Source organism: Furipterus horrens, unplaced genomic scaffold, assembly GCF_987537825.1.
Source record: "Furipterus horrens unplaced genomic scaffold, mFurHor1.1.pri manual_scaffold_5, whole genome shotgun sequence".
Classification (NCBI taxonomy): Eukaryota; Metazoa; Chordata; class Mammalia; order Chiroptera; family Furipteridae; genus Furipterus; species Furipterus horrens.
The window spans coordinates 179,978,133-179,996,372 of NW_028327175.1; the positions used below are offsets into that span (position 1 = coordinate 179,978,133).

General features: G+C 41.6%; 1 protein-coding gene across 2 annotated transcripts in view; it reads right to left on the reverse strand.

The window, feature by feature from the left end:
- The window catches only part of DNMBP (dynamin binding protein), a 100,427-nt gene that overhangs the window by 30,661 nt on the left and 51,526 nt on the right, over positions 1 to 18,240 (reverse strand). The window contains exon 1 of one of the 2 annotated variants that reach the window (XM_090278397.1): positions 10,058 to 11,372. The exons of the other annotated variant lie outside the window; for it this stretch is intronic. Coding sequence (XP_090134523.1) covers positions 10,058 to 11,216 — 1,159 coding nt within the window. The 5' untranslated portion in view covers positions 11,217 to 11,372. Of the gene's footprint in view, positions 1 to 10,057; positions 11,373 to 18,240 lie in introns of those variants that run through there. 2 annotated transcript variants of the gene reach the window in all.

Here is an 18,240-nt window from a genome sequence, read left to right on the forward strand (position 1 = left end):
AGTTAGTTACCTACAAGGGAGCTCCCAGAGACTGTCAACTGATTTTTTAACAGAAAATTTGCAGGCCAGAAGGAATTTGCACAGAATATTCAAAGTGGTGGATAGCAAGGACCCACAACCAAGATCACTCCACCTAGCAAAGCTATCATTTAGAATGGAAGGGCAGATAAAAAGATTCCCAGACAAGAGAAAGCTGAAGGAGTTCAAGGGAGTTCTTGAAGAAGAAAAAAAAGGAGGGAGAAGAGGGGGAGGAAATAAGAATATGAATAAGAAAATACTACAAAGGAAAAAATTCTCATTGACAAAGGCAAACAATAAAAGCAGTGAATCAACCAATGATACACCTAATACAAAGGTTAAAAGGCAAAAGTAAGATAGTCATGTGTAATTATAACAGTAAATTAAGGGATACACACAAACATACACACAAAAGAAATTTAAAAATCACAAAAACATAAAGATGGAGAGGGAGAGTAAAAATGGTAGTGACTATACAGTATGTTCAAACTAAAGCGACCATCAACTTAAAACAGATTGCTATAAACATAGCTTGGTATATATGAAGCCAATGATAACCATGATAGCCACATACCAAAAGTATACAAGAGATATACAAGAAGTAAAGGGAAAGGAATCCAAATGCAACACAACAGAGCGTCAACAACATACAAGAGAAGAGAGCAAGGGAATAAGAAAGGAACAGAGAACTACAAAAACAATCAGAAAATAATTCATAAAATGGCAATAACTACATACGTATCAATAATTACTTTAAATATAAATGGAGCAAATGCTCCAATCAAAAGACAAATGGATAAAGAAGTAGTACATATATATACAAGGGAATATTACTTGGCCATAAAAAATGAGTCTTACCATTTGTGACAACATGGATGGACCTAGAGGGTACTGTGCTAAGTGAAATAAGTCAGAGAAAGACAAATGCCATATGATTTCACTTACAGGTGGAATCTAAAGAACAATATAGCCACTAGGCCTGGGAACTAAAAGGTCACTGGTTCGATTCCCAATCAGGGCACATGCCTGGGCTGCCGGGCCAGGTCCCCAGTTGAGGGAGTTGCTAGAGGCAACCAATCTATGTATCTCTCACACATTGATGTTTCTCTCCCTCTCTTTCTTCCTCCCTCCCCCTCTTTCTAAAAATAAATAAATAAAATCTTTAAAAATAAAAGAACAATATAAATGAACAAACAGACTCATAGACACAGAGAACATTTTGATGGTTGCCAGATGGTGGGGAGGGTGGAGAGCTGGATAAAAAGGTGAAGGAATTAAGAAGTACAAATTGGGTGGAGGGGACAAAAGGGAGGATATGGGGGACATCTGTAACGGTGTTAACAATTTTAAAAATGGAACACGGTTACAAAATAGTCACAGGGATGTAAAGCACAGCTTAGGGAATAGAGTCAATAATATTTTAATAACTATACATGGTGTTGGGTGCAAGACTTACTGAGGGAATCACTTTGTAAGTTATATAAATATCTAACCCATATCCTGACAGCTGAAACTAATACAATATTGAATGTCAACTATAATTGAAAAGTAAAAATATTTTTAATTAAAAAAAAAGCACATGGAAACTTTGTTCAGCTCTGTGCCCCCCACCCTCTCAACTATAGTCAAATCTCTCTGATTCTTTTTGTGAATGGTCTTGAAAGACTGGTCTTCATGCTCTCCCTCTATGACCTCATCCCCCCACTAAACCCTTTGCAATTAATTCCGTATTGTCACTATTCTAGTCAGACTGTCCTTTCAGTAATCAAATAACCTCCTTTACAAATCCAATGGCTTTATCTCTGATTTTCCCATGACATTTTAAAGTGTTGGCCATTCTCTCTTACGTTCAATTCTGGTTTTCTCCTGACACCCCCAAGTGATCTTGCCCTCTTACTGGCCCCCCTCCTCCTGCTGCCCCCAAGCAGTGGGCAACCCCTAGACTCAGTTTTTAGACTCCTGCTCTCTCCCCTAGCCACTCCCTTCCTCCCAGAAGTCATCTACTCAGTCTCAGTGATTACATCTGAGAGGATGACTCACCGTGTGCAGGCCCAGCTCTGACTTACTCCTCAGGCTCCCATTTGGTTTCTAAGATTTCAATACTTTAGTTCTTCATGCCACTGTGTTCCTCTTTGTCACCACAACTATGTATCTGTGCTCATGTAGTTTCTTCAACCAGGAATGTTCTCCCTGCTTCTCTCTGCATATCTCAACCCCCTACTACTCCTTTAAGCTTTAGCTTAAATTCAAACATCTTCCTAAACTCTTCCTATAACCCAGGTAAAAACTGGGCTTTCCTCCACATGCTTGCCCATTGCATTTACTGTCTATGTTATATACTTGTGTGTTTTATTTAATTGTTCATATTTTTTACATTTTGTCTCTTCAACTGATCTGTAAACTCCTATGTGTGTGCATGTGTGTGGGGTAGGTATCCTTTTCAGGATAACCCTATGCTTCATACAGTGCCAAGTATAATTACGAGTTAATACTATTAAACTGAATTCAGAGGGGATGTGGAATCTATGTGCCAGTCCAGTGATGATGATGATCACAGCAGCTCATGTTTATTTAGCATTTACTATGTGCAAGACTCTACTGCATTATTCCAAGTACTTGTTTTTCTATAAACTCACTTAAGTCTCATAATAATACTATCATGTAGGTACGTTATCTGGTTTTATTGATGAGGAAACTACAGCATAGAGAGATAAAATAATTTAAACAGGGTTACACAGGTAGTAGGGCCAAGCTGGGAAAAGTGATCTAATTGTTCCCCTTACAGCATTTATAAAATTGTATTTTAATTATGTTTATATGTTATTTCTGTTTGAAATTGTGGGATCCTGAAGGCAAGCACAAGTCTTACTCATAGTCTCCAATGTCTCCACGGGGACACAAGTGGCATTTGGGGCAGGACAATTCTTCAGTGTGTAGGATGGTCCTAAATACCTCAGACATTTTAGTGCCCCTGGTCCTTGCCTTCTAAACACAAGTAGTCGCCTGTAACCTGCCATTGTGACAACCAAAGATACCTCCTTCACACCCTCTTATAAAATGCTGGGGCTGGTCTGGGCTAGCCAAGTGTCAAAACACTTGCCCGACACCCCCCCTCCACACACACACACATATCTCGGAGACCACTACATACCAAACTGGCGCCATCAGTAAGTAGTTCGCTGTAGCTATGATTTAACTTAGATGATGACCCCTATCCCAGACTTCACAATTTCCATTGACCATGGATGCATACCTAATCAATGAATGGTTAATTCTTATGGCAAGGACTAACTAAGAAATTCTTGCTCTCCTGGGAATTTGAATTCAGAACTATGAGGCAGATCAGATAGGAAGAGAAGCAGAGCAGCAAGAATGGCCCAACACAGTACTGGGACAACTATGGTTATGTTTAATCTAAAGTGAAATGGGAGCAGAAACTATGAGTAAACAGAAAGTGCTGGTCTGTAGTAAGAGGAAACCAAAGCAGAAGCTCAGAGAAAAGCAAAACTGTCAAGAGAAAGATGGCCCACGAAAGAAAGTGAACAAGCTAGTCTACAGAATACCTGATTTCAAGTCCACTTGGATTGGAACAACAGCCTCACCCCTCCTCAGGATCTTTAGGTAATTTTTGTCTAGAATGTAACATACTATTTGGCCCTCAATAACTTTACTAGATAAAAATACATGAATGTTTATTAGAACAGAATGAAATTAGATAAGAGCTGCAAAAAGTGCTCTGAGAGACTTCTGGCCAAGATGGAGGCCTAGACAGACACGCTGCGTCTCCCTCCACAACTAAGAAGGAATACAACTACCTCAAAACTAGAGACAGCCAGAAGTTCCAGAAAATTGAGCTGCATGGAAGTCCAACAAACAAAGATATAAAAAAGAAATACTCATCCAGACAGGTAGGAGATGTGGAGCCAGGCGGAGAGAGGACATGCTGTGGTGGCAGCAGCAGTGGTGGCAGTGGCAGGCCGGCAGAAAGTGCAGTCAAACATTTTAAAAAGTCAAGAGGGACACCTGGAAGCACTTCCAGCACCAGACCATACCGCACAGCTCATGGTTCCAGCGCCAGGGAAAATAAAGCCTCATTGCTTCTGACTATGCAAACCAGTGGGGAGTGGTATGGAGGCAGAAAGTGCTGGTCTCTCAGCAGAGTCTGCTTGTTTAAAGGGCCCTCACAGCCCTAGAACATCTGTAGACCCACCCACTCTGGGAACAATGGCTAGGGCAACAGCGAGAGAGGCACCAGTCCCACACGGAAGTGGGAGAAGTGCCTGGAAAACAGCAAGTGCTGAGCAAGCGCCATTGTTCCCTCTCAGACCCCTCCCCCACACACAGCACCACAACGTGGTGAAACAGGTCGCACCGCACTGATGAATACCTAAGGCTCCACCCCTTACAATATAACAGGAGCAACAGCTCTACCTAAGACACAGAGGCAAACAAACACAGGAGCCTGTCAAGATGAGAAGACAGAGAAGTATGGCCCAAAAGAGGGAATGGATCAAGGTTCCAGTGGGAGAACTAAGCAATGAGGAGATAGTCAACCTAACAGATGAAGAGTTCAAAACACTGGTGATAAAGATACTCACAGGCTTGACAGATATGCTTGAGTATGGCAAACGCATAAGGGAAGAAATGAAGGTTATGCTAAATGAAATGAAGAAAAATCGGCATAAAACCAATGGTGAAGAGAAGGAAACCAGGGTTCAAATCAATGATTTGGAATATAAGGGAGAAAAAAAAAACAGTCAACCAGTACAAAATGAGGAAACAAGAATTGAAAAAAATAAGGAGAGGCTCAGGAACCTATGGGACAACTTTAAACGTGCCAACGTCCAAATCATAGGGGTGCCAGAAGGAGAAGATGAAGAGTAAAAAGTCGAAAGCTTATGTGAAAAAATAAGGGAGGAAAACTTTCCAAATTTCGTGAAGGAAATAGACATACAGGTCCAGGAAGCACAGAGAATCCCAAGGAAGCTAGACCCAAAGAGGACCACACCAAGACACATCATAATTAAAATGCCAAAAGTTAAAGATAAAGGGAGAATCTTAAAAGCAGCAAGAAAAAAGAAGAGAGTTACCTACAAAGGGGTGCCTATAAGACTATCAGCTGATTTCTCAAAAGAAATTTTGCAGGCAAGAAGGGACTGGCAAGAAGTATTCAATGTGATGAAAAGCAAGGACCTACAATGAAGACTACTCTATCCAGCAAAGCTATCATTTAGAATGCAAGGGCAGATAGAGTGCTTCCCAGACAAGGTAAGGCTAAAGAAGCTCATCATCACCAAGCAATTATTATATGAAATGTTAAAGGGACTTATTTAAGAAAAAGAGGATCATAACTATGAACATTAAAATGACAATAAATTCACAACTAAAAGCAATTGAATCTAAAAAATAAAAACAAAAATAAACTAAGCAAACAACCAGAACAGGAACAGAATCATAGGTGTGGGGATCATTTGAAAGGTTATCAGCTGGGAGAGGGAGGGGGGAGAAATGTGGAAATGGTACAGGGATTTAGAAGCATAATTAGTTGGTACAAAATAGAAAGGGGGAAGTTAAGAATAATATAGGAAAGGGTGAAGCGGAAGAACTTATATGCATGACCCATGGACATGAACTAAGGCATGTGGGATTGCTGGAGAGGAAGGGGGTACTGGGCAGAGGGGAGCAAAGGGGAAAAAAATATTGGGACTACTGTAACAACATAATCAATAAAATATATTTAAAAATTGAAAAAAAAAGTGCTCTGAAAACTCTAAAGCATGTAAATTAAGTCAGTACTACTACCACTACTATTACTAAATCTACCGTTGTTTTGCTGGCCATTTGTCACTGCCTAGTTAATGTCTGTGAATATGCCCCCTTGTCTCTACAGTGGCAGTGACCTCATGGCATCTGCTATACCCATGGCTAGTAATCAGAGTATGAAATTAACCAAGATAAAAAGCTAATGTCTTTAGCAGATATTTTATTCCAGTAGTTTGAATACACAGAGCAGATACAGAGATATCATGTTCACATGCTTGCAATGAGAAGAAACCTTGACTATCAGATCCAAAAACTTTGAACTATCTGTGCAACAATGGTAGAAGTGCCTTCCAATCTATTCAAGTTTTTCTTATCTTGGGAGAAGAACAAAGCAGAAGATTTTCCTGGATTCTGCTGCTCCACTGCAATTGCTGTCCAAACTTTTAAGAGATTGCTTTTCCAGCCTCATCACCTAAACTCCCTGTAATACACTTTGTGCCTGTTACTCCTGTTCCTCCCTCACCTCATCTATGACACAGATGCATCCCCTCCATTTGAAGCCCCTCCTCTGGTTCCCCTAACACAATACCTACTTGTTCTTCTAAGCTCATTTGTGCAGAATGAACCCACAGCTGCACATCTGGCTTCAGCTCTGGGATGCACTCAATTAAGAGACACAGATTCTATTTCTGATGTAAGGACTGAGTGGTTACTTCAGACACACATTTCAATTTCTCTGAGCTCTGTCTCTTCATTTATAAAATAAGTGGCTTGGATTTAAGAGCTTTTTCAAACATTCTTTATTGTGACCCACACTTCACACTGTGACTTGATATATACATTTACATAATACATGTATGCATGTGTTACAAACACGCACAAAAGCATTACATGCTTACTTTTACTACATGAGATATGCTTGAAATTTTCTATTCACTTCTATTTTATTTTTTCAAAAATACTAGTCATAACCCACTAAATGGACTTCAAGACCCACTTGTGGATAGTTATCCATTATTTATAAAACACTGGACTTGGTGTATGTAAAGTCCTTCAAGTAATAATATAAAAGGATTCTGTGAGGCAGCCACCCAACTCTGAATTGCTAGCCTTAACTATCATCTGAGTTCCAGTTTCGTATTTCTCTCTGCAAGAGTTCTTCATTTTGATATCTTAATATCACTTTTAACCCAGTTAATGTGGAATGTGAAGCAGCAGGTTCCCTTCCTATCATAACTGTTTATGTTATTAGCAAGTGCAAAACCTTAGTGCTGACTTGGTCTAGCCATGGAGAATAGTAGCTTACATTGTACTAACCTCAATTAGCAACTCTAGACAAGATATTTTAAAAAATAACTATATAAAGGAAACAACCAAAAGCAGGCAGAAACTGGAAGAGACTGGAAACAAGGGAAGCAAACTAGGTAAGACCCATAATTTTCTGGTTTCCTCCCCTCCCTGCAGGCAATCCCTTGTCTTTTAGCATGAGGGGGAATAAAGAAAAAAGCACTAGCAGTCTCATTGGGCTGAGAAGTCAAAGGCTCAAGTATGGGGCTCAAAAGTGGCTAGATATTGAAAGAAATCCTGAGAAGGAAGAAGCCAAAGAAAGAACAGCCTCAAAAATCTGTGTAGAAGTTCACCTTAAATCCTTGCATTGTGCCGGGCAAAGAGACTTGGGGAACTCGGAAGAAAGCAGTAACAGCTGGAGGCCAGAAAAGCCTGGCAGACCTTCACAACTGTCTGGGGCTGGGGAGACAGTGTGAAATTTGAGTCCCTCCAAGTTAGGAGGTTCAATAAATACTTCCAGTTTTCCACTGAGACCCCAGAAGAGCAGCACCTAGGAGTAAGGATCACTGCCCAGGGCTGGGGGTCACATCCTAGGACTAAGGGCAAAACCCCAAAAGACCTTGCTAACAATGTCTAAGATGGAGGCCTCCAGGGGAGAATGAACTGATAAGACAGGAGAGGAAAAGGCAAATCCTGGTAGAACAGACCTGGTTTCTAGCCTGGAGTCAGGCTGGGGGCAGCCACAAAACAGCTCTTTGTTTCTCAGATGGAGTAAGAGGCAGAATGAGAGAGGAGAAAGGGACAGGCCATACCACTTGGATAATTACACCTGCAAACACAGGGTCAGAGGTCAGGCACCCAATTGGGGCTTAATGAGGATCTTGGGAGGGGACCATGCAGAAGCAGTCTGGCAGGGGTGGGCAACTTGTAAGTGGAAAGGAAAGTGGGTCATAAGAGATGAAGAAATCATAATTTATGAGCACTTATTATGTTCCAGACATGTGATTTAAGTGTTTTATTCAAATTATCTCACCACGAGCTGGACTCCTTTACAAATAAGGAATCCAAAGTGCAGAGGTTCAGTAGTTCGTCTAACGTTACACTATTAGTAAACGGTGGAGATGAGATTTGAACACCAGTAACACTTGTTTCCTCTCCGTAATTGTGTGTTGTGCTGTGTAGGGTTCAGGACAAGCAGTGGCGCATGTGCTGTAAGACAGCTAGCAGAGAACGTTAGAGAGCACAAAGATCCTGGTAAAAAACAAAATTTTGTTATAGGTTACAGAAGATACCAGAGGTATAAAAAGGGGCATCAATTGAGCTGAATATGAATATTCTACCAAAAGTTAAGTCCTTAAATATAAAAGTTGTAAAAATAAAAATGATATAGGTGGAACTGAGCTGGTTTCAGAGAGGTCATAGGGCACCTTGTGACACCCCAGAGAGAAGGGTTTGACTCCTGTTAGTCAAACAGAATAAACACACTTTGGTTACAGTTAGGTGGCTTAATACAATAAGGAAATAAAGATAGGAAACAAAGTTCACTTAAGGAATAGCTGTGGGGGAAGGGAATAAGAACAATATGAAACCCAACATCAGAATCACAGAATCAGACATTTTTTGAGCTGGAAGTAATTTGGAAGTCATCCAATACCTATCATTTCAGAGCAAAAATCCACCTTGAAAAATAAAAGTGGCCAGCTGCTAAATACCTGGCCTCCCAACTGAAGCCGGGTTTGGTTTCATTTTTACCAGTGTAAATGAAGACAGAGAGCCTGCTTTGTGCGCAGCGGTGCCTGGAAACTCCAGTGAGGTCAAGCTTGTGTTGGCAGACCATGGGGTAAGCCACTGTCAGTTCCCGGTTCACACCAGGAACTTAGCTTTTTAGTCTTTGACACCCCCCAACCCCCACCAGTCTAACCAGTGAGCCTGTGCTGCAGGAGACTTAGATGAGAAACTTTCCTTGTAGGAGGAAGGTGTCAGATGGGTTTTTCAGATGGTTCCCATTTTCTGACTCTAACCCCATCCCCTGGCCATAACCTGGACAACCCCAAATTGGCCAGAACCAGGATCTACTTGGCATGAGGGTAACGTATATCATAAAAGTAAAGGTTTAATGACGAATCCAGTAATTACAAAACCAAGAGCAGCAAAAATAACTAAATAAATAAATAAGCAGATAAATAAAATAAACATTTTTCAGAGAACTGGAAGAAAGAAGACAAACTGGCAAGGAAGAAATTACCTCTACATACTGAAAGACTCTTAATAGCCCCATTTTACAGATAACTTAGTTAAGGCTCAGTGAGATAAAATAATTTGAATATCTAACTTGTACAAAGCACCAAGAAGAGTATAATCTTCTGGATTCCACAAGAGTTTCCAGTGCTCATCATTCACTTAAGATTCCTGAATGTCAAGGAATGAGCAATCCGTAAAACAAGTTGAAGGGGGGCAATAGGAGGGTGGAGGAATGGGAGCTATTTGTAATAGTGTCAACAATAAAAAAACGAAAACAAAAAACAAGTCTTCTTTTCCACCAATGTCTAAAGAAGTATAAGGATTCAGAGAAAGAACATGCCAGAAAAGTAAATTTTGCTTGGTGCCTGTTAACGAAGTTGCCATCCCCATAAAACTGAAATCGTCAAGTAAGAAGGAAAATATATTTGGGGTTAGAGATGCCTGATGGAATCAAGAAAGGTGAAGGAAAGGTCCCGTGAGAACACTAATTCTGAAAGTCACATCACACATTTATAGCACTACATATGTTTCCGCTCTATAAAGTGCCTCCCAAAGGAATTAAATCTCTAAGGTTGCTACCACTCAAGATACACTTACTAAGAACTCCGGGATCCTAGTTCCCTAAGGACGCAGGTGTTCCTGGTACCTTTTATCTATTTCCAAGATTTTACTTCTAAGAAAAGTAACTGTGTTCTTTATTTATTTTGTTGGTTTTGCTTTGTTTCGTTTTGGCTAACTGCGTTCTTACCTTGGGTCCTCTTTCTGTTTTGCACAAATTCGGAGCATCTCAGGGTGCTGGGTGCTGTGCGACGGAAGCAACTATTCCTTTTCCAGGTCTCTGGGCCATTTAACTTTCCCCCTTGCTCTAAATGCCAGGTGTTATTCTCTAATGAGGAGCCCTGAGGAATGCCACAATGATCTTCTCCTTGGTCTCCCACAGCCCGCTGATTCCACAGCACATCCAGGGTGATCCCTCGGCTCCCAAGTGCCGTCATTCCTGGTTTGTCAATGCCATTATACTCCAAATTTTTCATCTGATGGACAGAATCTGTTCTGTAGTTCTGAAGTTCATAATCACAGTTTGCAGACAGAGTATCACAGTAGACTTTATTTTGTGTCTCAAAATTACTCTGTTCCATGATATGAGTCTTTGCTTTGGGATAGATTTTATCATTTTGATAAACATCTCTGTCCCCTTCATAGTATCTGACAAATTCCTTACCTTCATTGACACCGTTCAAATCCACAGGCTGGCCATTAGTATAACTCCCAGGAACATGATACAAATTGCTGAGGTCATTGTAATAAATATTAGTTTCTTTACAATCCTCAAGATTGTAATTAAAATTCCTGTGGTCCTTATGCCACTTTTGAGGTTGACCAAAATTCCCTAAAGAGTCATCCAAAACCCTGTAGCCAGTCCATTGTTCAGTTTCTTTACAGTCCTCAGAATTATAATTCAGATTCTTACAACCTGCGAAGCTGTTTGTCTCCCCATATCCTCCAGCTTTCCAGGTTACACCCGGGCTTCCTGTAAGCCAATTATCCTTAGTTCCAGGGCTCGGGTTCCCCAAATCTTCATCTTCTGAATTCCAATAACAATCATAGCCTCGAGTCCCACTTGGCTGGTACATACAGTCCTTTCCATTTTCCTTCACTTCCTCATAGCCCATATAGCTTGGTTCACTCTGCTCAAAATCCCAGTATCCACAATGCCTTTTCCTGTAGGGCCGATTCCGCCTTCTGATTTGGTACCTGGAATCCAAGTCATCTTCTCTGTAAAGTCCATCCGGCCCTGTAAGGTCCCTTTTCTGTAGACTCCTGCAATCTTCATACTCCCAGCTGGAGCCCCAGTGCCCTTTTTTCTCAGCTCCTCTTTCTTTTTTAATCTCATGGGTTTCACACATGTTCAGTGTGTTTAAAGATACAAGTTTTACTTCTCTCTTCCATGGGCCTGGGTTGGGCTGGAGTGTGGACAGGTACAGTTTAGCCTACGGCTGTATCTGTCCTTAAAATGTCTCCCAAAGCATTGGAGTCACTCTTCTTGCTGCTCCGGTTGGAGCACGGAGACATGTGGAGTTATTTCAACCTCAGGATCCAATCAGTGAGCACCTATATCTTTCCCCACAGAGACCAGAAGATAATTAGTAACTAGTGTTCATGTGATTGGAGTTGGCAGCCTTATTTGGTGTTTCCCTCAAGCTGGTCAAACTGGCTTGGCTGCTTTATGAACTGAAGGTAGAAGTATTCTACTGCTCTAAATGTTTTGCAGAAAAAGCAGTGGGAAAGAGAAACGGCCCCCTTTAACAGCCCGAGGTGAGGTCGTATATCAGTCTCATCTGCCTCTTTAATCCTGTAGTAATCAGTGGATTGAGCGTCGGCCTGCGAGCTAAGTGTCGCTGGTTCGATCTTCCAGTCAGGGCACATCAGAGAAGGAAAACTCTGACTCCAAAAATCCTCCGCTGCCTTGCGGCATACCTCTTCAGGGGAAAGGCTAAGGGAGTAAACCCCGACAGAAAATCCGGAGCCGGAGTCCCTAAGGCGGTTTGACGTTGTAGTCAACACCGGCAACTCCTGCGGCGCACCTGAAGCCAAGCTGTATTGACTCCGTCTTTCCCTTGGACCCTTCAGCTGCGAAGAGAGGGGGGGTCTGCTGCATGGGCAACAGCAGACCCTCCATATTACCCTGCCCAGGCTCTGTAGCTTCAGCGTCATCGCACTTGATTCAACATGGGAGGAGACAGATACCATGTCACTCCCGAGTCGGACTGCACAACCATTTTCAGCGGTGCAGATAGACTCTTAAGAAGCTACACCATCGTCTCTCGAGACGGACGGCTGCCGACGACGAATCAACTAAATAAATAAATGTTTTCATGGACAGCTCAAAATGGACCTTCAATCCTCATCCTCCCAGTTTAGCTTTCTAACCCTCAGACATCCGAAACTCTGGGACTCCCGTCCCTTTAGCTAGAGGCAGAACCCTTTCTCCTTTGAGAGCTCTTTTATGAGATTCAAATTGTCAATTAGTGTACACTCAAACCATAAGCTCTTGCCTGCAGAACGCTGGACATCCCACTGAAGGATCTGCTGTATGGGGAATTTTAGAGCATGAAACTCTTTGCCAGAAGAATACAGTTATATACACTCACACTTCCCTTGATACTCCTCGCACCAGAGAAGCATCAAAACCATTCACTTCCTAAATATCTTTTCCAACTAATTCATACAGCAGATTTAAGACTTGGATAAATAAAGAAGGAGGCTAGAAACCAGAAAGTGGGGTATAAAAATACCTATTTGAATTTAACCAACATGAGAGAGGTACTTAATATGTGTGAGGCACTGCGGAAGAGAAAAAGATGACCTAGTTGGTCCTTGCCTCTTACAGTGCAGGAGCAACACACTATAAAATAAGATTGAGTGTGATAAGTACTATAATAAACACCAATGGCAAAGGCAACAGAGCAAAGTCCTGATGGGGCCACTGGAGGGTTCATGGAAGTGGTGGCCTTTGAACAGTGCCTTCAGTCATAAGCAGGATATCCACAGACTTTCTACATGTGGAGAGCTAGGATACGGGGAACAGTTTGAAGGACATAATATGTGGGAAGAGTAATGCAGTAAGGATGGAGGGGTAGGTTAGGGTGGATGCCAAGGGACCTGAATGCCATTTACTTCATCCAATGGATAATAGAGAGTCATTGGAGGTTTCTGAGTAGGAGAGTTAACATGCTAAGGGAGTCTTTAGTAAGATTACTCTTTTAGCTATCTGGTCATCATGTCCAGGAATGATTCCTTGAACTTTTATCTAATCCCTATTTGTAAAATAATATAAAAAACCCCGAGGCGATTGTGGTTATGTGCTTTGTCAATAATTAGATATTTACATGTGGGTAAACCACTCATTCTCTCTGGAACTGAATCACCCACCCATAAAATGAGGCAGAGGCTTCAATGACATCCCTGATTCCTGTAGTTTTAAAAACCCATGGTTCATGTTCCTCACGACTTCCTTTTACTTTCCTCAAATTCTTAATGTGCTATTATGCACACCTTTTGGATTTTCTACTAAAAGTTACTGAATGAACCTGTAGATTGTCACATCTTCTGATTTTCATTCAGTTTTTTTTTGTTCTTCTGTTCTGTTCCCTTACACCTTCCAAACCAAGAGCAGTAGCAGCAAGAGTCTAGGTGGTGAGTGCATACTATGTACTAAGGTCAGGCTAAGGTTAGGTAGTTGACATAAATTTTATTTGCTCTTCACTACCCTGCAAGAAGTGTCTTGCATTATCCTTATTTTATCACAGATAACGATCTTTGAGAGTTTGAAAAACCTGTCAAGGATCACAAAAGCTAGTACAAGGTAAGGCCACAATTTGAACCCAGATTTGTTTGACTTCGTAGCAGCAGACTATCTCAAAATACAGTGAAACCTTAATTTCCCTCAAACCAAGTAAACAAATACACCCTATCACGGCCTAATTCAGAGGTGGACATTATTACTGAGGCAAGTTTGACACACCCTTGCCCTCTTTTTTCCTCACCACCTAGACCCACACTGTAACAGAAAGCTGTCCAGTACCGAGTGGCTCAATAATCTAAAACCTATTGCCTAAACCCAATAAAGACTTTGATTTGGTTCACCACACCAACTGGATGGCAACATCATCTGGGAGGATAGCTTTCACCATGTGTTATGCAGAGTGACATTATAAGTTCAATTTCTGCCAGTAAACAATTTGTAGCTACATTTAACTTCTCTGGCTATCAGTTTTCTTATGTGTAAAATGAAGAAGCTAATGGTTTCTCTGCCATTTTAATCTAAAATGCTATGGTCTTACTTATTTCTAAGTAAAGATTACAAGTAGAGATTAATCTTTCCCTAACTGTTAGGGAAAACAAAGTTCCCTTTAGCAACTAAGGATCTTTGATAAAGATAGGATGATGAGAAACGCACCTAGTAAATCAACAATGAGAAGAGACTAAAAAAGAGGATAAATTATAGGCAATAAGGATACTAGTTATCAAATGGCCCAGTAGAAGAAGTTACATGAGGCTAAAAGAAATGACCTTTGAATAAGTGAAGAATGAGTAGCTGGCTACAATATGGGATTCATCCTGCCATCCTGTTTTCCCTTTTTTTAAAATCTTCACCCGAGGATATATTGAATGGTTTTAGGGAGAGACTGGGGGTGGGGGAAGAACATCAATGTGAGAAACATCAATCTGTTGCCCCAGATCCCAACTGGGGATCAAACCCACAACCTAAGTATGTGCCCTGACCAGGGACTGAACTCACAGCCTTCTGGTGTACGGGATACTGCTCCATCCAACAGAGCCACAGCACCAGTGCCCTCTTCTCCTTTTCTAACTCCTATTGCCTTTAGAGTATTAAAGAGAGAGTTTGCATAAAGATTTAAACTCCCTGGGCTTTACCTCCACGTTACTATAACTCAGAACTATCAAAAACTGTGACTGAGTTGCTCTTTTCATATGATAAATCTGTGAGCAAAGAAATGTGGCCTGAGAGAAAAGAAGAGAATAACCTTCCTACTTTTCTCAATCCCAGTGTTGCTGGTGAAATCCAACCTTATAGACCTTCAGCTCTCCCTTTCACTTGACACGAGAGTAACCCTCCCCTATTTCAAAAGCCCCAAAGCAGCACTCCACCCTTGATGTTTGTCCTTTGTTACTAGAAGGTGGGTGTCCAGCGATAATGACTCTCTATGAGACTCCCAGAGTGGATAGAAACCCTGCTGTAAATACTAGAAGTGAAGATAGGGCAGCAGGATTTGGAGGAAGAGAGAAAAGAAGAAGATAAAGGGAAGGTTAAGGAAGAAAAGGGATGAGGCTGTAAAACTAGCAAGGACAGGTAATTCCCTAAATTCTTGTTAATGTCTCTGGAACTGCCTGTGGGGGTTCAGAACTAGTCACCCCAAGCTGTGCTTCTGCAGTATGTGGATTGTTTTGAGCTAAAGGTTACTTTAGCTGAGGGTTCGGTAGAAACTTCTGCCCCTCCCTTGATTACCTGGAAGAACTTGAAGTGAGGAGCCTTGCCCATAACAGGAGCTATCAGATCCTCTTTGGACTTGTCTATAGAGAAGAACAAACTTCTATTCACTAAACATCTGCTCTTCTTACCACTCGTTAATGACACTTTGAAGCCCCCAAGAAACCCTCATCCCTAGCTCAGAATATCTTTATGTGCCTTTGTTTCCTTTCTGTCTCTGGACTTCTCATGCAAATGGGGTCTCTGACTCTCTTATGTATGCATAAAATTTGGTTATTTTCTCTTGCTAATCTGTCTCACGTCTATTTGATTATTAGGCCAGACAAAAGAACCTTGAGGGTAGAGGAAAGTTTCTCCTGGCCCACACGTCCAGTCCGATGACTTACCCTCCTCACTTTCTAAGACTGCCCAATGACACTATGTGATCCCTAGACTTTTTGTCATTTTCCAGAGGACTGCAAATATCTCTCTCATCTTATGTGTGCTATTGCACAGTCATGGGCCTCTTAAGTATGGGGATGTGTTCTGAGAAATACATCACTGGGCTATTTTGTCCTTGTGCAAACATCATAGAGTGCACTTCCACAAACGTAGATGGTACTACTGTAATTGTAGGTGCTATACTTTTTATATATGACTGGCGGCCCAGAAGGTTGGTTTACACCAGCATGAACACAAACGTGTGAGGAATTATGTGGAAACCCTGGCAGAGGGTTATTCTTTTTGCCTCCTAAGTTCCTGACTTAAGCTTTGATTTCTGAGGCATCGATTTCAAAGAGGAATCCACTTCAAAGACAGCTATCTGGAATAAACACAAGGCCAGCCCAAGACTAGATAAAGGCCCAGACTACCTCCCCCACTGAGACCCCTTTGTTTTAGAGAGGTCTTGGTTGATTTCATACTGACACTTTGGGGCACTTTTTTTTCCTCTTCACTTTAAATTCCTACTCTTATGTTTTAACTTCACCAATAAAGAATAAGCCTGCAGAACCCGAATGACGGGGGCTCAAACGTAGGAAAATTTTAGTTTCAGGTAACAGCTAGTAAGCTTAGTAATCAATGCATGTAAAAAGCTATTGTTTCAAGAACTGGAGGTATGACCCACCTTGACTCCAGGAGACCATAAGCAATTCCACCTTTGTGCCTCAGGAGGCCTGCAAGCAATCAAGATGGTATCTGAGCCGTTGTACTCCTAGGTGAGATGACCACCGCCCAGGACACAGATGAAGGAATGCTGCAGCTTTTATCCAATTAACTTTTTCCTGAATTCCAAACCCCTTACCTACACTTTTCTTCTCCTTATAAAAAGAGCCTCATTTATAATGGAATTTAAGACAGTCTGTTAGGGTAAAATCCACTGTCCTCTCAGATCGCCCGACCATTGAATAAAGTGCCCATAAAGATTCAATCCCTGTCTCTGCTTATTGGGTCTGGTCGATGACAGGCAGCACAGACACTGGCTTTTCTGGTGTCACTAAGGCCCCTACCTTCGACCCCAATAAAAGCAGAATCCTAGGCCAACTCTCTCTCTCTCTACCCTCCACCTCTCCGTGTGCCCACTGGTGGGCCTTGTTCCCTCCAGAGCCTGTAATAAACTTTTTTTATTTCAAAGTTTCTCATAGTTATTGCTGAAGGCCATCTTGCAATCATAATGAAAGAACTATAGAGTTGGTCAGTCGTGACCTTGGTTTAGAAAGGGTAGGTGTCTGTGGGAAGCTCATCAGGGCCCAGGTATGTTCCCCTAGACATTTCTGAGTCAGTAGCATTACTATGGATAGACTGAGACCACCACAAAACAGTAATGCTTGGCACTAGGATGTTACCATGGCTACCACATCATGAGGGGATAGGAATTTTTCAGTTCCATTATAATCTTATGAGACCACCAACAATGACCAAAATGTCATTTATGTGGCACAAAACTGCATTACGCTTGTTTATATCCTTTTATTATACTGAAAACTCTTTGAGGGCAAGGATCATGTCTAACTTATCTTCCGACCTCCAACATAGCTCTGTACATGGGGTACACAGTAGGTACTGACATGTTCAATGAGTTGATGCTTATAGCACTTATTGAGCACATGCTAGACATGAGGCAGAGGGCAGTACAGCTGAGAGGTTAAGAGCGCAGGCTTTGCTAGCCTTGGGTTTCAATCCTGACTTTGCCTCTTATAAGCTGTGTAATCTTGGAGAAGTCACTTAAACTCTCTAAGCCTGTTTCTTCATCTTTTCATTACCAAATCTCCCATCTGGTCTGAATCTGTATCCACACACTCTGCCTTAGCTCCTGTTAAAAACGGAGGGACTCCTATAAGGCTTTTTTGCCCTTTCTTCATCACTTTACTGAAGCTGCTTTCGACAAGGTCATTGAATCCAATGGTCCTTTAGATGATTCTGGAGGTAACTGAGTATACAGAGGTGTGGGCCTGGGGTTCTGCTGTTACTGAGATTGAGGGTGGGACCTTAAGGTTCTGTAGGCTCACTCTTTATTGGTGAATTTAATACATAATGGTGGGAATTCAAAGTGCAGGAAGAGCGTTGTGCAAAGACCTCTCTTCAAATAAGGCTTCATCTAAGCAGCTTTTTGACACCATCACTTTCTCTTTCTTGAAATCCTTCCTTCCCTGGACTGGCTGTTCTGTCTCCTTTGCTAGTTCATCTCCCTTGTCAGTCACACTTCTAAACACTGGCGAGACCCATGGCTTCTCCTGTATACCAATTGCCTAGCACACAGTAGGAACCGAAGAAATATTCATATAACTGGGAATGTGATTTCACTCCGATTGAGTGCTGCTGCCTCTCAGCCTAAGGGTTAATGAGAAGTTGTAAAGAAGATCCATCCTTATGGCTAAAGTTACTCATAGATGTTAATGCTGCTATAGTCTCTGGTTGTATAGGAAGAGGGTCTGGAAATG